The 22167-nt window shown below is 46.9% G+C and overlaps 8 protein-coding genes across 8 annotated transcripts; 3 read left to right on the top strand and 5 right to left on the bottom strand.

Annotated features, from left to right (window-relative positions):
- Positions 1-2667: 2667 nt before the first annotated feature.
- EDB82DRAFT_488063 (amino acid permease/ SLC12A domain-containing protein) lies at positions 2668-4897 on the top strand. The gene is made up of 3 exons (XM_025730057.2): positions 2668-3348; positions 3401-3694; positions 3748-4897. Exons 1-3 carry the CDS (start codon positions 2960-2962, stop codon positions 4784-4786), a joined length of 1722 nt encoding a protein of 573 aa, XP_025589219.1. The 5' UTR covers positions 2668-2959; the 3' UTR covers positions 4787-4897.
- Positions 4898-5208: 311 nt separating this feature from the next.
- Positions 5209-6630, bottom strand: EDB82DRAFT_60990 (uncharacterized protein). The gene is made up of 8 exons (XM_065610012.1): positions 6236-6630; positions 6156-6185; positions 5993-6106; positions 5910-5942; positions 5752-5859; positions 5670-5699; positions 5588-5617; positions 5209-5517 (listed from the first exon to the last, which is right to left on the bottom strand). The coding sequence occupies exons 1-8, from the start codon at positions 6348-6350 to the stop codon at positions 5441-5443; spliced, it is 537 nt and encodes a 178-aa protein (XP_065465674.1). The 5' UTR covers positions 6351-6630; the 3' UTR covers positions 5209-5440.
- Positions 6631-7903: 1273 nt separating this feature from the next.
- Positions 7904-9394, top strand: EDB82DRAFT_61069 (uncharacterized protein). The gene is made up of 6 exons (XM_025730053.2): positions 7904-8511; positions 8566-8697; positions 8745-8875; positions 8926-9025; positions 9079-9245; positions 9302-9394. The coding sequence occupies exons 1-6, from the start codon at positions 8259-8261 to the stop codon at positions 9371-9373; spliced, it is 855 nt and encodes a 284-aa protein (XP_025589216.1). The 5' UTR covers positions 7904-8258; the 3' UTR covers positions 9374-9394.
- Positions 9395-10077: 683 nt separating this feature from the next.
- EDB82DRAFT_423323 (NMT1 protein) lies at positions 10078-11215 on the bottom strand (the record flags this gene model as incomplete). The annotated part of the gene is made up of 3 exons (XM_025730052.1): positions 10078-10977; positions 11027-11129; positions 11181-11215. 3 exons carry the CDS (start codon positions 11213-11215, stop codon positions 10078-10080), a joined length of 1038 nt encoding a protein of 345 aa, XP_025589215.1.
- A 5287-nt stretch (positions 11216-16502) lies between these two features.
- EDB82DRAFT_520864 (tyrosine phosphatase family-domain-containing protein) lies at positions 16503-17516 on the top strand (the record flags this gene model as incomplete). Its single annotated transcript, XM_025730051.1, has 3 exons — positions 16503-16752; positions 16804-16966; positions 17018-17516. 3 exons carry the CDS (start codon positions 16503-16505, stop codon positions 17514-17516), a joined length of 912 nt encoding a protein of 303 aa, XP_025589214.1.
- A 1107-nt stretch (positions 17517-18623) lies between these two features.
- On the bottom strand, positions 18624-19591 carry EDB82DRAFT_488089 (uncharacterized protein). The gene is made up of 2 exons (XM_025730050.2): positions 19301-19591; positions 18624-19168 (listed from the first exon to the last, which is right to left on the bottom strand). The coding sequence occupies exons 1-2, from the start codon at positions 19368-19370 to the stop codon at positions 18807-18809; spliced, it is 432 nt and encodes a 143-aa protein (XP_025589213.1). The 5' UTR covers positions 19371-19591; the 3' UTR covers positions 18624-18806.
- Positions 19592-19787: 196 nt separating this feature from the next.
- EDB82DRAFT_61234 (uncharacterized protein) lies at positions 19788-21186 on the bottom strand. The gene is made up of 2 exons (XM_025730049.2): positions 20858-21186; positions 19788-20723 (listed from the first exon to the last, which is right to left on the bottom strand). Exons 1-2 carry the CDS (start codon positions 20978-20980, stop codon positions 20205-20207), a joined length of 642 nt encoding a protein of 213 aa, XP_025589212.1. The 5' UTR covers positions 20981-21186; the 3' UTR covers positions 19788-20204.
- EDB82DRAFT_61259 (uncharacterized protein) lies at positions 20993-21441 on the bottom strand. The gene has a single exon (XM_065610013.1). The coding sequence runs from the start codon at positions 21348-21350 to the stop codon at positions 21111-21113; it is 240 nt and encodes a 79-aa protein (XP_065465675.1). The 5' UTR covers positions 21351-21441; the 3' UTR covers positions 20993-21110.
- Between the last annotated feature and the right edge of the window lie 726 nt (positions 21442-22167).

The raw sequence follows: 22167 nt of genomic DNA on the forward strand, positions 1-22167 counted from the left end.
GAACGATGCAAGTAGTTTCCTACCAACTGGTGCATTTGGATGTGGATTTTGACAGTTGGGTATTTCCAATGTTGGTGTAATAGGAGTGTTGATGCGTTCTCACTACTAGCGTTCGTATTAGTCTTCTAAAGGCTCTTTGTGTTAGAACCGAATGTGAACTTTGATTGACGTTCGGTTCTAACATCAAGTGCCCTTGGGAGATTGGTATTAACGCTAATAGGTAGAACGCATCAGCACTCCTATTACACCAACACTGGAAATACCCAACTGTCAAAATTCGCGCTTCGTTCTTGCATAAAGAGCAGCCCTTGAAACACAAACGTCAACGTCGCCAAGGAGAACCCATCCAATACTAGCACTACCTCTATCCCCCTCATTTTCCTGAGCGACCAAAGATTGTGGGATCATGTATAAGGAGAGTGGAGGGTCGGCGGACGGAGGAAGCTTTGGTGGTCATGATAGGAAGAGGTAGAGACAGGGTTCATGTCTAATCGAATGAAGAAATATACTTTATGCGACTTTGCTGGTAACGTCTGTCAATTTGACCTGAGCTTAAGGCATGGCCGGATACACATTGTGAATCACATTCAGCGAAGCTTTCAAGGGCTTCTTTCGTCATGACTGAGAGAGCAGCATAATACCTTGGTGCAATAGGCACAACAGGACGGAAGAGTCTGCAATTCCACTTCAACGTTGTCATTAGATCCGGCATACAAAAGATGATGTTCGGGTTGTAAAAGATACTCGGAGTATTCTTTTAGTACCGACAATTCACGTCACAGCAGGCTTGTGCTTTCATCTCCGCAAAGTTTTCTTTAGGATGATTTTAAAAGACTTGTTCCTAGCCTCAAGGGACATAGATGCCTTATGATGGGCCTAGTTCCTTCGTTATCCTAAGCTTAGGGCTGCTAGTCTTGATGATAACCTTAAACAAGTCATGATGCTAGGCTGAATTGATCAGCTCATGCGATGCACAAGGATAAGATTGTGCTGTACAATGAACGGGTGTGATACCGAGGCCCGAGAAATGGGTTCCAGATCGACAGTGCAGTGATAGTCAGCTCTTGAGGCGTCTTTCGTCAATGTTGTTTGTCTCAGTGTCGTCCGAGAATGAATTTTCATGACACAGATCTGAGTAATAGAATGTTGGTTCAAAGAGGCAGCTAGTCATGCTGGCGCAGTAATTCAAAGCCAAGCAAACTATACACTCGTCATGGTATACATCTAGACTTTCCTCACTTTCCTAAATGACCCGTTGCATCCGTGCCTCTTTGACCTTGTCTCTGATGCCAAGCAAACGCAAAGACCAGCATTTATTAGAGTCTGGAACCAAAGTGCGGAGAGGACCCAGTTTGGGACTCCTCCCCCGGAGGCGAAAAGCTGGGGTTGAGGGAGTTGGAGAATTCACCTTAGCTAATAATAAGGTAACAGATTCAGAATTAAGCATCTAGTTAAAGTTGGCTTGCATTCGGATTGGGGTTTTATAACGTAACGGTATACCGTTAGTTTTGGGGTTACGGGTAACTAACACTCGTACTATTAGACGGATCGTAACAAGGCTAGATAATTGGAATAAAGCCACTGACTAAAACGAGATAGATATGCGGTGCGGAGAAGACAATCCCTGTTCTTGGTATGTGCGTGAGAAAGAGATAAAGATCATGTGGATGTTGTATGTGCCCACCAAAAGTACCTCTTGTAGTCAATCAGAATGCTCACAATCCCTGAATGTAAGAATGTCAGTTTATTGGGTCCTTTTCCCCGCAGACATGCCGTAGATAAACATTGGACAGGGGTTTGTTTGGAGGAATGATATCTCAGAGTTCCATGGAAGTCCAGTAGCACACGACAAGACACTTTTTTCACCTTCCTGAAAAGGAGTGGCTGAGTTTTCTAGATAGCGGTGGATACAAGAATACCAAAACTTTTTCCACCGTTACTACAGTATATGTAACGTCAGATCCTGGACACCAACGAGGTGTTCTTGGGGCTCTTTGGGCCGTTCATGACCGGGGTAAACCGCCTCAGGGCACAGTGAAGCTTATCTCTGATTTTTTTTGTCTTTCTCACTAAGAAGTAGTCTAGAAAGATTGTACTTTTATTCTCTCATTCAACCTCGGGCGTTTTATAGCACTAGGGTGATCTTTTCCACTTCGAGTTTGGCTCTGTATCACCATAGAGATGAGACATACTACGTAAACTGATAGAGAGAAAAGCCTTCAATTCTGCCCTGCGCCCGGTTGTATGAACAGGTACACTGCATCTAATAATTGTAATCGAGTCGAGCCGAGTCAAATGCAATGCATCCAAGCGGCAAGGCATACCTTGTCTCCCTCACCACATGCAGCAGCTGGAAAATACAAGATAGCTACCAAGGTTAGCTGACAAGACCCTAGGTTCGGTTCTTCTGTTGGTGATATTCAAGCTTAAACTGTTTACCCACTCCCCCTACTCAACCAACCTTTTACGTGATTGATCTTCATTCGGACGCCCGCCTAGTGTAGGGTTTCATCAGAGGTGAGAAGGACGAGCATGGGCTTTCCAATTTGAGCCTGGTCTTGTACGTAGTATCATTTGTCTCTTGATGAGAGAGATTGTCTTGGCATTTTGACAGTTTGGACAAGTCCCCTCTCGGTAGATTGGGAGAAAACAAGCAGGCACTCAGTCCAATGCCTGTTGGTATTTAACTACCCTCCTCCCCTCCATTTCTTCTCTTTCTTTCTTGTCTGTCTTCGTTTGTGTGCAACATTGATTCATTGCGGGTCTTGTACTGTTCTTCTTGTCTTGTCTTGTCCCTGCCCAGACCCTTCGTCAATCTAGCCAAGGCTCTTGGCTTCTGCATCGACAAAAAGCTTGGTATCTCCAACAGTTTACTTGGCACCTTGGCTTCAATTATTTCTCCATAAATATTTCCTCCCCCCAGAACAACCCTCGTAAGACGAGCGCGGGTGTTGGAAAAATGACGTCCCACGACGTCGAAAAGAAAGACCTGGGCTACGATGTCGCATCGCCCCCAACTAAAGATGTCGGCCTCGGCGAAGATCAGCACATTCGAGGCCTCGAGACGAGCGCTGAGACGTCGCTCCACAGAGGCCTCAAGGCGCGACACATCACTATGATTGCCATTGGTGGTGCTATCGGAACTGGTCTCATTATCGGTACTGGCAAGGCTCTCGCCCAAGCTGGTCCTGGTTCTGTCTTTATCTGTTATACTCTTGTTGGTTTCGTCGTCTTCCTTGTCATGGCTGCTCTTGGTGAGATGGCCGCTTGGTTGCCCATGTCTGCTGGTTTCACTGGTTACGCTTCTCGATTCTGTGATCCTTCTCTCGGTTTTGCTCTTGGCTGGACGTGAGTATTTTGCAATTCCAATGCGATTTTGACTATAACTGACATTTCCCAGATACTGGTTTAAATACATCATCGTCACGCCTAACCAACTTACCGCTGCCGCCCTCGTCATTCAATACTGGGTCGATCGAGATACAGTCAATCCAGGTGTCTTTATTGCCATATTCCTCGTCGTCATCTGCGTTATCAACTACTTTGGTATCAAATTCTTTGGTGAACTCGAATTCTGGCTTTCCTCCTTCAAGGTCATCACCATCATCGGTATAATCCTGTTCTCTCTCGTCCTGGCTCTCGGCGGTGGCCCCGACCATGACCGAAAGGGTTTCCGATACTGGAGCAACCCTGGGTATGTATACTGATTCTCTACGCGACAATTGACTTTTGCTAACGATTCTTCAGTGCCTTCAAGCCTTATATCATGGAAGGCGACGCTGGAAAATTCCTCGGCTTCTGGTCCTGCATGGTCAACGCCACCTTTGCTTACCTCGGAACCGAACTCGTCGGTGTCACAGTCGCTGAGGCTCAGAACCCTCGCAAGACCATCCCCCGCGCCATTAAGCTTACCTTTTACCGAATTCTCTTCTTCTACTGTCTCTCCGTCCTCCTCGTCGGCATGATCGTCCCCTACAACTCTCCGGAGCTTGCCTTTGCCACCACTGCCAAGGCTGGTGCTTCTGCTTCACCCTTTGTCGTTGCTGGTACACTCGCTGGTGTCCGAGTCCTCCCTGACATCATTAACGCCTGTATCTGCGTCTTTGTCTTTTCTGCTTCTAACTCAGATCTGTACATTGCCAGCCGTACCCTCTACGGTCTTGCCTCCGACGGTTCAGCTCCCGCCATTTTCAAGAAGACCAACAAGGACGGTGTTCCCATCTACGCCCTTGGCATGTCTGCTTCTTTCTGTCTGCTCGCCTTCATGAACGTCTCGGACGACTCCACAAAGGTCTTTGGCTACTTTGTTAACCTGACCACTATCTTCGGTCTTATGTCATGGATCTCCATCCTCACCACTCACATATTCTGGTGCCGCGCCAAGAAGGCACAGGGCCTGGCCAACGAAGCCCTCCCCTACGTCGCCCCCTTCGGCATGTGGGGATCTGTTGGTGCCCTTGCCATGTGCATCCTCATCGCTCTGACCAAGAACTACGACGTTTTTGTTCGCGACGAGAAGACCGGCAAGATCATGGGCGGCGAGAAGGTCAAGACCTTTATCACAGGTTACTTGGGTATTCCTGTCTACCTGATCCTCATCTTTGGTCACAAGTTCATCACCAAGTCCCGTGGTATTAAGCCCCATGAGGTCGACTTTTACACCGGCAAGGATGTCATCGATCGTGAGGAGGAGGAGTTCCTTGCTGCTCAAGCTGCTAAACGTGAGGCTGAGGGTCCCAACCGTGGTGGATGGTTCTACAAAACTTTTGTTTCATGGCTGTTCTAAGCGCATGTATATATGGTCTTATGTTTGTTAAATCAGCATATCTGCTGTCGGATTATGAGTATATGTAGTCAAGAATATCATAAATCAAGCACATTCTTCATGTTATCGAACGTTTCGTACAATGAATCTATGAGAGTAAGCCCGATAAGGCAGTAAGTAGTAAGCTTACTGTCATCCAGCTACAATAGCAATCTCGAAGGATTTCAACGCAAGCGATAGCTTATCACTGAAAATCACCAATCCCACATGGCTTCTTATATGGGCAGAAACTCATGTCCTGTTTCAGTGTTGTGTATGCTACAGGTAAGATCACTTAACAGGACGATTGTTGACAATAGAAATGCCAACAAGAAACAATAAACCGCTTTTTACTGGACTCTACATATTCTTGGCCAAACCTATTACCAACATAAGTCTTTTAAGGAGCAAAAAGCTACTAATATTATTAAGGAGAGTCTAAGAATATCTTTAAACTCGCCCACAGTCCCCTACTCGGGATAAATAAACACTCCATTCAATCAATCTTGTCCAGCCATTAAACATGTCTCTCGTTGAGAATCGTAAGTCGTCCATAATGAACATAGTTGTGCGTCGTGCCAATGCAATTCTGCTTCGCTCCTGAAAGTGCTCCTCAAATCCATATCAAATTTCAGCTTAAAAAAAGGACTTGACCCAGTCACTAGCTCTCTTGTACGTGCCGTAGCTTCCGTAACTCTTGTAGTTGTAAGAGCCTGCCAGAGTGTTAGTTCATGACTTATCACACACTAGGTTAATTAGTGAGTATGTGGGATTATCACGAACCGTAGTTGCTGTACTTCGTGGGGTACGATCCTGGGCGATTGTCAGTACCGTGAATATTTGCAGTGGGCTCAATGATACGTACCGTAGCTAGAGTACTTGGTAGGGTATGATCCTAATCGATGGTCAACGTTTTAGAGCTTTGCTATGGGACCAGTGAGACCAACCGTAGCTAGAGTACTTGCCAGCAGGCTCAGGCTCGGCCTCACGCTTCTCTACATCTTCATCGCGCTTGTAGTGTCCGTAATTGGAGTACTTCTTGTAGTTGTAGCTTCCTGAGGGAAAAGTCAGCATCTGCAGCGTCAGGATAATGAGCACCACAAACCATAGTGAGAGTACTTCTTAGGAGGGTAGCTTCCTATGAGGTTTTTAGCATCATGAAGCGCACGAACAGTGGGCATCGCATACCATAGTGAGAGTAGCCGGGCTCGGGCTCGGGCTCGGGTGCGGCCTCGCGCTTCTCTACATCTTCATCCCGCTTGTAATGCCCATAGTTGGAGTACTTCTTGTAATTGTAGCTGCCTATGCCAGAGTTAGCACAAGAGATTCGAGATAAATGATCAGCACATACCATAGTTGGAGTACTTCTTGGGATAATATCCTGTCTAGTTATCAGTATCATGTTCCAGATTATCTTGCATTACTACTCACCGTAGTTCTTGTACGTCTGGCCTGGCTCCGGGACAGCTTCAGGGGCAGGAACTGGAGCCGGAGCAGCGAGGACACCAGCGGCAAGAGTGAGGAGAGAAAGAACGGAGAACTTCATTTTGATGTCTAGAGAAGATACAAGAAGACTGTGAACTGAGAGCGGGAGTGTCAAGTTTGTAAGGCTGAGGATGGGTTGGTGAGTGAAGGTTGGTAGAAAAAGAAGATATGGCTCGGGATGGGAACTCCAGCTTTATGGACGAGGGATCAACGCCGTACTAATGCACATGGCCATCCTCGATCCTATCGATGAACCTTGCTTCCCATACACAGGCAGACCCAAAGCCATCTCCCATGGCAAGCCCCTCTCCTCAAGCTCGTCAATCCCAACGGATTCGATGATGGCGTCGGCTTTTGCGGCATGTGCTGTGAGCATCTTCAGTCTGAGGAAGCATCTGTAGCTCGGCTAACCGCTAGCACGTCCCAAGTCTAACGCAGAGATTCCAACCTCGTATCAAGCTCATCGTCAGCCAAGTCGTCTTCATACGGCTGAAGGTGAGAGCAAGTGGAGGGGATCACCACCGTGCAAAGCTCACCATTGGCCCATGCCAAGACTGACAAGCCATCACGTTCGTTTGAGTAACGATCGCGAAGTCGCTAAGAAACTCTTTTTCTCTTGTATCATCGACCACGTCGACTAGCTCCGGCTCTGGAGATACCGAACCAGGCTCTCCAGTGATGAGGTCGTGTCGTGTAAGCCTCGCAGAGCTCTAGAACGTCTCTTCTTGCCAGTTTGCGTGCGTGTAAAGGTTGCCGAGCTGAAGGACAGCATATTTCCTCATTGGGACCAGCCACGATCTTAGAGCGGTGGTGATCAATCATGTTAGTTGAAGCTAATGCACGTTGGACTCTTGACTCGAAGACGTAAATAGCACGTTAGACTTTGTGTGCTGGTGCCAAACGTGCATAAGTTCGACAGTGAGTCTTGCAGTTAGCAGTCATGATGTATTCGACGGATGGGAATAAGCTGGATCAACAAACTAAAGCCTTAGTATATGACATGGCCAAGATACTATTGAATGTACTACCTAGCAACGGATATACGGCTCTCGCATTCCGAAATAAAATCATCATTTGACTAGCTGAGATCATCAATTAATTAATCGATCAGATCACCGATGCGGGGGATCTACGTTATCTGAACATGGGATGGGTTGAGTCAACACCAGCCAGCCTCATTTCCTTCCAACATTCCATTCCCACGTTACTCCAAAACTCAAACTCCATACCCGTTTCTGAAAAAATCACACCATCATGAAGCCCTGTGGCTTCCAATTGAACAAATCTGTTGGTCGGAGCCCTGCACTTGAAAACACAGGTCTCACAGTTACAAGAACCCAATCGCCATAGCCTTGATGGTCACAACTTACACACAACTGTAACTGACAGGGATGCAGGGTTTTGTTTTTCCTGTATTAGTACAATTCAAGTTTATCTAGTGCGCAGAGAGGCAGAGAGACACGATCCAGCCCTGGTCGAAAGCAGCCTTTCAGCCTTCTTTTCCCAACGCCACAAAGTGGTATCGCGATGTATACTATGTCGACGTGAGTAAGATCGCCTCTCTTGAACTTTGGATGATTGGTGCCCGCCTCGTCTATCGTGTCTGTTGGGTCAAGATTGACGAGCAGCTGTACGAGCTACGAAAAGCCTCTTGACTAGACTCTTGATGATATGGCGGGATTGCCTCATCAAGTATATTGAGAGTTTCCAGGTATGCCCCGGCTGGATCGGCAGTGGGAATTGGGTTAGAACTATGAATGTCAGCCGCTCACATTGATGCCCTGTGAATGGGCTCGACAGTTCCCGTTCTAAATTTATACGAGGATTTCTGTGCTGGTCTGGTTTAAGTCAGTGTACTAATAAAATTCCCAACTTTTCATTGCTTGTCTTTCTTCTTCATCAATTTTCCTATACTCGAGTCTGAAGTTTCTCGTCTGTTCAGCCTTCACCTCAATCACCCATACTAGCCATGGCTCCCAAGCGAGAACAAGAATCTGCGCTCTTGAACCCTGAAATCGAAAGTCATGAAGACACAGATGAAGACGCAGAGTCCTTTCACTATGTCCCTCCTCCTCGAAGGCGTCGTTGTTCAGCATGCAGATGTTTCGGATGGACTATGACATTCCTCACAGTCGTCCTCATCTCAGCACTCACCGGCGCCTGGATCTCAATGGCATATCTCGAGATCGATCAAACATGTGCCATGCATACAACAAAGTGGTGTAAGTCTTCATTATGCAATATCCCAAACCATCTATCTGACAATTGCTCTTTAGCGCCTGTTCTTAAAGACGTTGCGATAAAGTACCGAGAGCAACATTTCGATGGCAACTTTTTACAAGAGAACAAGTTCCGCAAGAATGGCTCGGCCGAAGTCGACAAGGCATGGGAATCTTTGGGAGTCGACTGTATGTGTTCCCTCCAAGTCGCTGTGACACTGGCTAACAATCGGTAGATCGACCTGGTGTTATCTCTTATAAAGATGGCATTGCCAGTGGTCTCACTGATGCTCATGTTCAAGTCAGCCCCGAACATGGTGGCGGCTTCATTGTCAATGTTGAGGGCATGCATCACCTCCATTGCCTGGTATGTACTGACGACCTTATCATATTGAACACTAATTCTAACTTTAGTAGAACCTTGTACGCAAGAGTCTATACTTCAATTACGATCACTACAAACATATGGGCGGACACGCCTTTAAGAATGACGGCGAAGTCTTCCGTCTACACGTCAGTGAGTCACAACGTCTTTTCTAACCAATTATGCCTCTGTACTCACTACCGTAGCACATTGTCTCGATACCATCCGACAGGTTCTCATGTGCAACGTTGATACTGGTGTTCTTGGACAAGTTTGGTATGACAAGAAGGACCCGAACGCATTCCCAGACTTCAACACCAAGCACACTTGCAAGAACTACGACGACATCAGGAAATGGGCAAAGTCACTTCAGGTAAGCTTCATCCATTCTTCACAATTGACAGGCAGACATTGACTTGGAGATAATAGGCTCCCCCTCCCGAGAAACTTCCGGAAAACTTCCTCGCCAGTCCACACGATGTTCTTGAGTTCACTCCATGATGATGCATGCCAGTATCAAATCCAGTTATGATAGGACTTTTTTATATAATCATCATGTCTTCTGTTTTCATGTATAGTACGAGTGTTATGCGCCTATATATGTCTAGAGCCTTCGCCTGATACCAGTACTCAATTTTTATTATTAAGCTTGCACCTCTTTCTAGATTGTCAACAAGTCGCCCGCTACAATATATTTCACCATAATGATATATCATTACTCTTTGTGCCTCCAGACCTTCTACCTTAGGTCTATGGCATCCAACTTGCTTAATTCCCTTCTCCCTTAGCTTAAGTCTCATCTCAATCTTAGCCGCTAGCACAACGTTATACTTCATCATAACCTGCACACGGATGAGATTTTTTTTTTAAACATGGAATTCTGCCTCCCCAGCCGTACGACAGAAAAATGGTTATTTGGTATGCATTTTTCGGCAAGAAAACCGCCTTGGCATCTGCCATGCCGTTCGGCCGGAAACGGTTTTCGTTGACATGGTGGCCAGCCCGCATTTCAGTTAAAGGCGAGTGTCAGTCACAATCCGGGTAAAGATGAAGAGTAATTTCTACTTGTTTTATTGCTACTTTCTGGTGCAATTGTGTTATAATTTCAATTAAATGATTGTCCTTATAGTTTCCTCCGAGATCGTAATGACTGTGGCAGAGCTCTAGACTCCAACTCGTATACCTTTAATGCCCTATATACACACCTATGCTTTGGCCTGGGGAGCCTCAGCTTCAAGACGGTGGAAGCCTCCAGAGGCAGCAACATCCTTCTGCAACTGGGCAATGCGCTTCTGGTCTCCAGTAGGGTCACTGGACTCTCCAGATAGAGTCCACTCAAGGTAGGAGTTGGTGTAGTTGGGCTCAAAGCTCTCATCAAGCACACCAAGACGCTTTCCATACTTGGTAACCTTGTCCCAGTCACGACGAACATTCTTGAGATCCTTGCTGAAGTAGGCAAAGCTACGTTCAAAGATCTTGCGGTTCAGCTCTGTGCCCATGACGGGCTTGAAGTCGACGTACTCGGCCCATGCCTTGTCAGGCTCGGCGAGGACAAAGTCGGTGGCCTTTTTGACGGCGCGGAGGAACGAGCGTACTTTTTCGGGGTTCTCAGACAGGAAGGTCTCATTGCCGATGTAGAGGATGGTGCAGAAGCAGCAGCAGCCAAGCTCAGCAAGTTCATCGATGCGCAGCATCTGAACATCGTCCTTGGGGCGGCCCTGGGCAGCGAGCCACTCCTCAAGCTCAACCATCTGAACATTCTCCAGGCCAATACCGGCGTCGATCTCGCCCTTGATGATAGCCTTGGAGACGTTCATACCACATCGTACAGCAGTGTAGTCCTCGGGGGTCATGCCATAGTGCGAGGTGAGCTCGTCGATCTGGATCTTGCCAAACTCGCCGACGTAGCCGATGCGCTTGCCCTTGAGGGTGCGGAAGTCCGTGGTGATTCCCGAATCCTTAAGGTAGACGACACCAGTGAAGGGCTCGTCGAGAAGACTGCCGATGGACTGGACGGGGAAGTTTCGAGCCTTGGCAGCCAAAGTGTGAATCATGGCCTTGAAACCAAGGTCGACCTTGCCGGTTCCAATAATCTCAGTGACATCCTGCCAAGTCAGCATCTCTGTTTTCATCCATCGCCCTATAAGAACGTACACTAGGATCATTGGGCTCAAGAAGAGCAACCTTGATTCCCTCCTCCTTGAAGTATCCCTTGGCTTGGGCCAGGTACAGCGGGGCGTGGTAGGGCGTAGCGTGCCTGGTAGTTGTTAACTCCAAGTTCTTATGCTAAATGGCATGTCAGTGGTACCAGTTGGTGAGGAAAGTGATCTTGTCAGTCGACATTTTGAAAGATCAAGTGGTATACTGCTATGGTTAGTTCCCCAGTCACCCGGAATCATGGGGGAGGGGATGTCAAGAAGCATGTCCTTTCGCTGGTATTATCCAGATCAAGTTCGCCGGTATTTCTCAGATCAACTGCCCTGCTCTGGTCGTCCTCAAGCCTTAGTCAAGTTATGACAGCTGAGGTTGAGGCACAGAGCATAGAGACAGTTGAACACCCGGATGCGTTCTTTTTAAACGTTACCTTGATACGTGGTAATAATTGCGAGAGCCATGGCTCCTTATCCATGTGTGGTCACATCGTACCGAAAGGTGTAGATTTGGTGAGTTAAACAAAGGTTTCCGAGGTGAAGGGCAGATAATTCTGAGCAATTGAGTTGTGTTGTTGAAGAGTAAAAGTGAAGGAAGATGGGCTTGATATAGAAATGCCCAAGCCCCTCAGCGGGGTTTTCAATTACTATTCTTGCTCAGCGTCATCATACTGTGAACCTATGGTCTTATTGGCCATCGGCTATGCATGGTGAGGGAATATGTTGAATGTGATGAAAAGAGCTCAAGAATGCTGCAAAGTTCGGCTTAACTGGCCGAGTCGTGGGGGTTTGTTGCAGTAGTGCCAACTTCCTGCAGCTAATTCACATGATAATAATGATCTGACAACAATTTCAGTAAATGCAAACACGGATTCAAACTAATTGGAGACAAACACAATTAGTTCGTCATCATCAGTTCAAGTGTCTGTAATGTACGTGGGTGAAGCATCACGAATGTTTAGGGTAAGTGAGTCAGTATCAAGGTTTATTCATCCATCTGCTGATTTTTCAATTGATCATGCTATCACAGCAAATCAATCTCAACTTTAATAGGAAGCTAGCTACAACTGCAGGCCAAGAGATGATAAGAGTGTTGGGAGTAACTTGCCATATGATCTGATGATAGTGATGCGGCATATCCAGAAGAACAACATGATGCTCATTAAACCCGTTGGTAAACCCGGTCTATAGCAACAAAACTGCCGAGTCTAATAATGCACGCAGCTCAAAAGATATTCTGTTAATTAGACAATTGGAATGAGGCCCACACAGTATTTACAGCTGAAAATGTCTCGTGTTGGATTGGAGCTTTGTGCAGTCATCTATTCCATAAACTTCATAACTTTCTGCCCTCAGTTGGCCGCCCGCGATTATCCCGAACTAATTAAACTGCCGTTGACAAGGCTGAAGAGCGAAATGTCTCATCAAATCTACCTTCAAAGTTAACCGACAAGCTTTGAAGCATATGAACACCCTTTGATTGGCCCGGGGAACTAATTCCGAGCTTAACAGCTGGGGAGAGCTCTTCCCCTAAGATGAGGGAGATTCTCGGTGTCTCGAATAGGAAATCGTAGGGATACCAGGATCGCGGATGTTTCCAGGCGTTGCATCTTCGGTGTCGAAAAAGCGTAGGTATTCACGTGGGGAGTCAATAATATTAGTTTTTGCTCGTGTGCTCTAATGAAGCCGTCAAATCCGAGACAATTCTGATGTCGGTAGCTCCCCGAAATAGGTGACCGAGAGAAAGAAGAGTCTTTGTTGGCTCGGTGTGAGAGCTGAGACTGTTTTGAGTTCCTGCAGCTCCACGCTTTTTCACCCCACGCACGTTCTCTTTTGACATATGCATGTGAATCAAGTGTGTCAAAATATTGGAATATTTTCAGCCTCCCCGGTGCTCGGGCCCAGTGAGGCATGGAGAGGTTAAGCACTGCTTGTGTCAGCTTTTGATGTAGTGGACACGCGAGCTCTTTCCCAGTTGCCGGTCTATGTACGGATCTCAAGATACGAAACAATTTAAACTCCACGGACCGTCAGTTAAGGTTACGAAAAGAAATTAAGCATTGATGAAATATTGAAGATGCTTGTACATAGATGACATGTCGTAAACGTAACGGACAAGTGTCACAAGTTTCCAGATATAGTAACATGGCAAATAAACGATGAAACTAGATTGATGATCAATATACAGATACAGAGTACAATGTACATGTTTAATGAGGCTAAATGTCAAGGCTGGAGGTTGGGAGGCTGAGACAAATCAGTCTCGTCAGCAACAGCAAAAGACGATGACGTCGATCAACTATTCCAAGACTGGTCAAGGTGCCTGCCAACAAAGCGCAGGACTGAAGAATCCCGTGATGATCACTACTACTAGGACGATGAAGTGTACGGGTACGTGTTACCCACAGAAGCAGAAGCAGAGGACGATCACATCACACATCGGAGCAGCATCTTTGCTAAAAGCCGACCAAGATCTTTGAACAGCAAAAAAGACAAAAAGACAAAGGCTGGGTGGCAGCCGAGACAGCCGTAATTACGGCCGGTCGGTGAATCGGTCGAGTCCGTCCGTCTAGCTTCCGCCACTTGCAGCCCACATCAGATCCAGTTAGTTGTATACTATGGTGGTAGTCTAGGTGAAGAAAGCGTTTGTCTTTTCTGATAGACAAGAAAGACGTCGTCAATTCATCACGACGCATGTGTAATAATGGAAATAACAACTTTGGATGCACCAAGATTTCGGCCTCTGCCGCATAATCATGCCAGGGCAATGGTGCGGAATGGATCGTCCATCACTTTTCAGGGACTTGTACGTCGGGACCCCGATTGCACCGAATGCGCCAAGAAAAGATGATGATCACTGTGGCGGGCAACGGTTCAGGTCTGGTCAATAATCAAGGCCTAGAGAATACTTATGGTGATGCAGATTGACAGAATAATATCGACACCGTCATTATTGGAGGATCAAGTTCACCTACCCATCTATGCTATGCATCATTGGTTACACTCTGTGGGGAAGAGGAAAAAAAAGACACAGCTCAGCTTTTTCGCTTTGCTGTCTTTTGATATTGAGACGTCTGAATAACAGTTTCACCACGTTTCATGAGCTGAAGATCTGGATGTGCAGCGCTGGACTCGACGAAGCATAACATATCGACATTAGGGCATACATGGTAGGGCACATCTGTCTCACCCGCGCCTCTGTTTGAGCCACGCTTTCTCTCGCCTCTGGAAAAAACTGACATCACAGCGCTGGAAGAATCTCCATGGCAGAACCAGGTTTACAGCCTCCATTTTGCATCATCGTCAATGCTTCAAGACCACTTTTCCGAATAATCCTGACATATGGCAAAAGAATCCCATTACTGTCTTGACCGCGTCGTTAGGTTGCGACTTACCCCTCAATTTAGCTGATGTGTTTGCTGCCATGGTAGGAAGATCATCACCACACCAACCTACTGTAGTTTAGTTGGGGCATAACTAACGACTTCTTTCACCTCCAAAGACAGCAAAAGATTCGTTCTGTTTGGGGGCATATAAAGGGTCCTGCGGATCAATACGCGTCGTCGTCCACTCGCTAACGAATAGGCCACACCACCGAATATGTATTGAGGCTTGTGAAACAGCCCATGGCTGATCTACAAGACGAGTGAGTGTGCCTTGGATGATGGCTGTTATTTAGCATTTCTTTGTTCCGAATATCCGGGATGTTGTGAGTGGGAGTAATGATGATATGTGTGACATAAAATAAGGTAGTGAGTGCTAGGTGTGCTCTATGCTGTCATACCTTGATGTTAATTGCTGTTTTCGCTATTGTGAGTGTATGAATAATATGATCAGGGGTTACCTTGCAAGCTCCGTCATAGGTGCTCCAAGGAAAAGGTGAGACTGGATGAGCAGTGAGTTTGTGGCTTGGAAGCAACCATGTGGCTCGAGGCTTCGAGACCCTCGAATGTGCTGTTCTAGGCCTCGACAACTGTAAACAGCCTATTCACGATTCGTTTATTTTATGAGCATGTGAATGCAGAGTGCATTTGCATTGCATCGTGATGAGCAAGCAAGCCCTGATGCCGGTCGCCCTGTTAACTTGGTACCTTAACTTCCCACGGCGCGGTGCTATAGTGCAACTAGGTTGACTCGTGTTGAAAGAGGGGGGGTATTAAGCATTAGAAAGAAAGAAAGAAAGCCATGTGCAATGACATCGCAATACATACTTGGATAGAGTTTTGGTAACGCGGGGAGATGAATAACCTTACGGACGCGAATGTTGAAGTTTGATATGCGACAGACTGTATTCGAGACCCTTGAGTTATGCAATGTAACATGGGACCGAAATAATAAATTGTGACAACTCAAGATCATCTCTGTACAGTAATCACTCATGAGATGAGTGTGATTGTTAATACAATACAGTCAGCTCCATATCGTATCTCCGCCCCGAGCGGATGTCGCTTCAGACTTAGTGGATTCAGCGGACAGAGGAGAGGCTCCCATCTCCGTCCCCAGTCGCGGGGCACCGCAACTTCCCCTAAACTCGTACCGGCTTAGGGAGTATAGAGTTCCCCCTGAGAAGCCAATCACAGGTACCACCATGGCACCAGCTCACACCCCCCATAGACTCGACCCTTTATTCTGTCGCCTCCAACCTGGTCAAGTCACTACCACATCACCACCATTTTTTTTCTTCTCGTCCACTCGGACTACACGCATCCTTGTCTTTTCTCTCTGAGTCTAGCCTCTTCAAACTGGTGACTTAAGCTCAGTTCTGCCTCTGTTTCTGTTTCTACACAAGACAAGACAGTAACAGTAATCCTTGGCCTCGGGACTTTTACTCTACTGCATCTCGGTGGACCCTGGTCCTGTCTTGCTTCACGACAGCCTTGCCTTGTCTGTCTGCTTCTCTCTCAAAACATCATACTCCTCCATCTTTTTTTATCTCTCGCCCCATTCTTCCTCTCATCACCTTTTCGCTTCCGCTTTCACTTCCTACTTGTCCCTTCTCCCTGACCGAGCTACCCCCAAATATTGAGACCTGCATCAGGGATTGTCTTCCCCCCCACGCTTCGCTTGCTTACCTGGAGCTTCTGAGACATACATACTCTCGAGAGTACCTCTACATCCCCGGACTTTGATGAAGTTACTTCTTCAATTTTAACCCACAGTCGCCAACATGATTTCCAAAACCTTGTAGCCGACTTGCAGTGCGCGAGCTTCTGTATTCAGGTTTGCATCTTCAACCTGCATTCTTCGAATTTTAATCTTCCTCTTCAACGATTAAAAATAAAAGTCTATCTCGCTACTTAAGACACAAACTCGCTCCACGATAACCTCACCTCACTCTTCACCCGCCCACCCTCCAATTTACTGTCGTCGACCTCTACCTAGTACTAGTACTAGTACTACGACCTCTACGCCACGTTCTTCTTCGATAATCTTCTATTTCCAACAAGTACTTCTCGAACTATCGACATCATCGCTCCAAAATGATCAATAGTACGGCCTCGAAGCGCAATTCGCGAGCTTTCGTGGACGACCACACCCATACCACAAGGGGCCAACAAATACCCAACAACACACAGTTCCGATCGAGACAAGGATCTCGCAGCACCTCCAAAGAAGACATGAAGCAAGAAGTTGAGGAAGTGTTGACTAGCATGAATCGCTCCCAGAGCATCACCTCCGTCGCAATGGAAACATCTCTATCAACACAAACCAGCGACAGTGACTCACGCTGTATGTCTTGTATTCATCAAATTGATCGATCTGTCACTAACATAAACACAGCTTCATCCATATCACGAGGCCGAATCCAACCGTCAGAGCACGTTAAATCTTTCGACGGCCGACCTTTCAACTTTGGAATTGTGATTCCCGGCGTTTACCGAAGCAGCTTTCCCAAGTCCCACGATTTTGAGTACATCAAGGGCTTGGGATTGAAGACCATTGTGTTAGTAACCTCAATATGATGTGTCATGACTATGGTGCTAACCTGTTGCAGCTCACTTGTCAAGAAGGATGACCTTGACCACGACCTCGAAACCTTTGCCACCCGCGAGGGCATTCAACAGATCGTCTTCAACATGAAGGGTACCAAGAAGGAAGCCATTCCACTAGACACCATGAAGGGTATCCTCGACGTTGTTCTCGACAAGTCAAATTACCCCCTTCTTATCCATTGCAATCACGGAAAGCACCGAACTGGATGTGTCGTCGGCATTGTCCGCAAAATCACCGGCTGGGATATCGCGAGAGTTGTCGCAGAGTACAACACCTACGCCGAGCCCAAGGCTCGAGAATGCGATGTCACATACATTCAAGGCTTCGAAGTCTCAAGTCTGGTTCTCTCCAACACATTGCAAAGAGATCTCTGCTCGAAACGTGTCCGAGTTCAATCACGCACCTTCTTTCGAGCCGTCGTCTTCTCCACCTGTGTAATGCTCGTGTGGTTCATGTCTGGAGTAAGGATGAACAACATCACAAAATCAGGCCCTCTCTGACCAAGCAATCCCCCCGATGCCTACTCACAACACCACAACAAAACGATGACCATGTGTTCATTGGAGAATCTTGCTCAGACATGACTCTAAAAACACATCTTTGAAACACGACATGTTCAACCAAACAATTTCCTTATACTGTACCAACACCTCGATCCCAAGATACCGAACGACAACCAAGAAGAAGAGTAACCCAACAACGAGGTACTCAAATGTCCGACGAACTCAAGAAGTTGAATGGAACGAGGGTTTTTCCTTTCACGACTTATTATGCATTTTAACGGCACAGCCGCCGTAGAAGGGTTTCGGAGACGAATCAAGGGCTGAGAATGTCTTCCGGACTGGCGTTTTATTCTAAAAGAGGGCGAGGAGAGGCTCTCAATGTTAGACTTTGGGGCTGAAGGAATAGCCCCCTTTTAAAGGAAGGAACAAAAAAAGATGAAGTGGTTGCTTGTGTGGTCGGATATCGGCTAGGGAAGGAGTAACGGCGTTTGGTGGAATACACGGTTTCTAAACTGTACTAATAGATTCCTACTGATGATACCTGGATAGCAGGGCGTTGGGTTAAGTAGCACAAGCAAAAGACGCTATTCTTAAGACAACACGCCATAGCCATATGTGACTTTGATTTGACCATGCTTGGGGGTGCTGTAAGCTGTTGTAAATGTAACTTGGACGGACAAGTGGATATATGAGTGTTGTTTGAAGACAGATATTACTAAGATACCTACCTATACAAGGCTATATTTGGGTGCAGTCATACATCAAACCGTGTGTCTACGCCTCGCAGCTACAGACCGAAATGCCGCGTCTGCTTATGTCAACACTGCACGGCTTATGATTTGCGGGCACTCATACCATGCAGTGACTCAGTTAGTCAATGCCAGGTAACTCGAATCCGTATTTCGTATAGATGGTAAGCGCATCCCTGATGAATGTTTTGAGGCATTGTTGAGGGCATCGTGGGTGGTATCGCTTCTCTCGTGAGCCTTCCTCTGGTGGTAAAAGTGACCACGTTTGTAAGTGTTGGTTTGTTGGTTCTTGGAATTCCCACTGCAAGAGAGGTAGCATTGCCAACTTTGCCTATGCACTTCCAAGATTCGCTGATGCCAAGGGTTGTAATTGAACTGTTTTTTTTTGTACAACTAAACTCCAAAATATCAAAACGCACATGTGCATTTGCCTGTCCTGACTGCTACCGTTTCCCTTTCGAGTCCCACGTGCCAAATCCATGCTTGCAGCAGCCATATAGTACATCATATCATACATATCAAATCACCTGATGTTGATTTAGTCCTTTCCGGCCCAGCGGTTCCTGTCAACCCTAGCCTTGGTGTCCTTGTCAAAGTCACCGTTTGCGTAGACCCATCCTCCAGCAACACAATTAGCCGCGCCGAGACCAATGGCGGTACCTCGCACGACACCACGGACGGAGAAGCGGCCGCGGAAGGGCTGACGACGACGCAGGGCAAGAAGCGCGTAGAGGCCAGACCAGGCAGCCGTCAAGCCAGCGCTACCGGTGGGATAGCCTGAGAGGTTGAGGTAGGATGAGAAGAGTAGCGGAGGGGTGAAGATGAAGAGGGGCAGGGATGGGGGCCGCGCGTGGAGAGCGGTTATGAGGGTTGCCAGAAGAGATGGGGGCAGTGATGCAGCTGCGACGTAGTGTCAGTTGATATTGTCTTGTTTTCCTTGTTCGTATTGTGTGTTTTGAGTCATATGGTGAAGTATGTGATATGGTTCAAGTTGCAAGGATGAGTTGAAGAGAGAGGCAGAGCTCAACTTACTTCCCCAGTCATTCAGATAACCAAAGATGGATTTGGAGGCGGCAGGAGCCACAGAATTATTGTCTGTCATGATTGATATTGTACAATTGGGTGAGTAGCTTGGCCAGTTGTAGATGTGATGCTCATAAAAAAAAAGAGCTTCCTATTGCTGCTACGGCCAGTAGCTACCACCACTCAATTTGTGACGTCGTGCATAACCTGATGACTAAGGCACTTTTTAACCGCGTCTACCTGAGAATTAGAGACCAACCCAACTCGGCAATTCCCGTGTTTGTGATGGCCTCGTCCTCCAACGACATAAACTTTGTACTACCGATAAACATCCGGATCCTTCGACAACGTACGCACTGACGACGACGAGCATCTGTGTCTTTTACAAGGAAAGAAATCCTACAGAATATTTAATCGTCTCAATCCGAGACAGCGGTCAACTGCAAAAAGCCCAATCGTTTCGGGCTAGACTTCTAGCTTCAAGGAAGAAACAGCACTGCCACAGTTGAATCACCCGAAAGGGGTAGGTCGTCTAAGTAAATCACACATTATTTTTCCATCAGGAAGAAAACATTCGATATTTCTTGGCTTTTTACATGCGCCTTGCCATTCCCATCTGGGATTGACGACCCGTTGAAGCCTTGTTCTCATTATTCATCTATGTAAGTATTGTTTACACTAAGAAAGAAAGAAAGGAAAAGTAAGATCCATGTTGTAAAGAGAAGAACATGAAATCTTTTAACAATAAAAAGAAGGGAATAGTTAATGATTAAAAATGGGGGTATAATGAAGAAGCGAAAGACAAAAGAAAGAAAAGAAAAGAAAACGTCAAGTCATACAGTTTCCCACGTCTCGTCCAATATCATCATGTCGTTAGGAAATCTCAACCTCAAAATCAGCCTTACTCCAACGATCAGCGCCCACCATGATGATACCGCGGGTCCTGCGAGTAAGCGCTCTGATCATATTCGCCCCAGCTCTCGTTCGAGTAGCCCTGGCCACCGTACTGCGCTCCATACTGGGAATATGCTGTCGTATCCCACTGCTGTTGGTAGTTGGTGGCGTACGCCTGCATGTTGTACTGTTCCCCCGAGGGTCCAGCCGTGGCATAGCCTCCGCTTTGGTCAGCGCCGGACAAAAGGTTCAGGTCGAAACCATCCTCCGGGCTGAGCTGTGAGAAGTCGAACTGACTCAGCGCGCCATCTCCTTCTTCTCTGGAGGTCGCTATTCGCGATGTGTGGCCGCGATGCTTGCTCGAGCCCTTGGACGAACTGCCCCCTCGTCGGGAGCTCGAGCCTGAAACGCTCTCGTCGTCTGTCGACTTGCGATGACTCTTCTTCTTGGAGGACTTGGAGCCCGAACGAGTGTACTCGCAACGAAGACTGTTGGTCCGGCACCGTTCGCAGCCATTCTTATCTCCACTACAACGAAGCTATACACAAGCAGTCATGTCAGCAAATAAGCTCTTGTCAAAGCAGCCGAGTATAGTCCTTGGCGCCGGCGAGCCAGGCTTGAAGGAAGCGGCTTCGCCAATCCTAAGTGCCGGGAAGATGGGGGTAGGTGTACCTTTTTCTCGTGGCATCTATCGCACGCCTGGTGGGAACTAGAGCGGGCCGTGACAGGGTCGAAGCCATTGCGAACGCTCTGGACCTCATCAGTCTCAGGATCGTACTTCCACGTTCCAAACATGGTTCTGTGTGTTTGTATGTGTGTATGTGTGTATGTGTGTTTGTATATCGGACTGTTCCTGATGAGTATGAATCTCGATGACCCATATGATGTAAAGTGAGGATGAAAGGATGACAGTGATAACAGGCAGCTAGCGTGTAAAGAAGGATGTAGATATTGGTTGTATATGTATATGTATATGTATATATGTATATACGTATACGAATGAATATGTGCTTGACCTTGAAAGACTTGTGTGATTTGTTTTCTGCCTGATAGGAAGCATCTTGTGACGTCTTATAAACCTCCGAGGGGGCATCTTCTTATGAGTCGTGGCCAAGTTCGAGGGTCTTATAGGCAACCATGAGAAAGCAAGCACCCTTCTTGCCATCTGCCATTGAGATGATCAAAAAAGGGACCCCATCCTGGTGGGCATGATAGCATCGTGCCGAGCCGCACTACCAGGCTTCTGCTCCTGGACCAGGCACCATGTAGTTGAGGACCCCTGTCATCCCGATCTGTGTGATTGTCCGGGACTCCGTCTAAGTTTCCGCCCTAAATCGACAGAGGATTCATTGCATTGCCGGTGGATGGGGGATTTTTGTCTTGTACAGGGTGAACAAACCCATTACGTTGGTCTTGTTTTTAGAAGCTAGTTTATGGGAAAAGGTGGAAAGGCTGCCTAATTTCCCGGTAGGATTATTCTGTAGTACATAGAGGAGTTGGTCTAAAGTTAGGGTTGGTAGAGTTAGTATGTTGGAGTTGAGTATTTGCCTAGAGTTGGTAGCTCGAGACCTTTCCTTGTTTGTTGATAAGCTTGGGTAATGATTGGTCCGGTTCATTTCCAACCGAGGCATGCCTTTCCGTTTCCATGTACTCCATGTATGTACTCCATATGCTCACAACATAGTAGACTGCGCTACATGGGCACGAATAGGTATGGGATATGTCTACTACGTAGTATTCGGGAATACCCAACCCTATGGTATGAGTGGCTGTGCCGCATAACTGACCATAGAGAGTTTAGTATCTGTAGATAGTAGATATTGATAGTATGACGGTGTAGCACTGCATTGCAGCGGCCCCCAACTTGGGCGCTTGGAGCTTATACACAGCAAAGCGCAGCAGTAGCAAAGCACAGCACAGTACAGCACACGGGCAGCTTGCCACGTTTAGTCAATGTTTTTTCTATTATTCTGCTCAATTCA

This window comes from Fusarium venenatum, assembly GCF_020744135.1.
Source record: "Fusarium venenatum strain MPI-CAGE-CH-0201 chromosome Unknown EDB82scaffold_1, whole genome shotgun sequence".
Lineage (NCBI taxonomy): Eukaryota > Fungi > Ascomycota > Sordariomycetes > Hypocreales > Nectriaceae > Fusarium > Fusarium venenatum.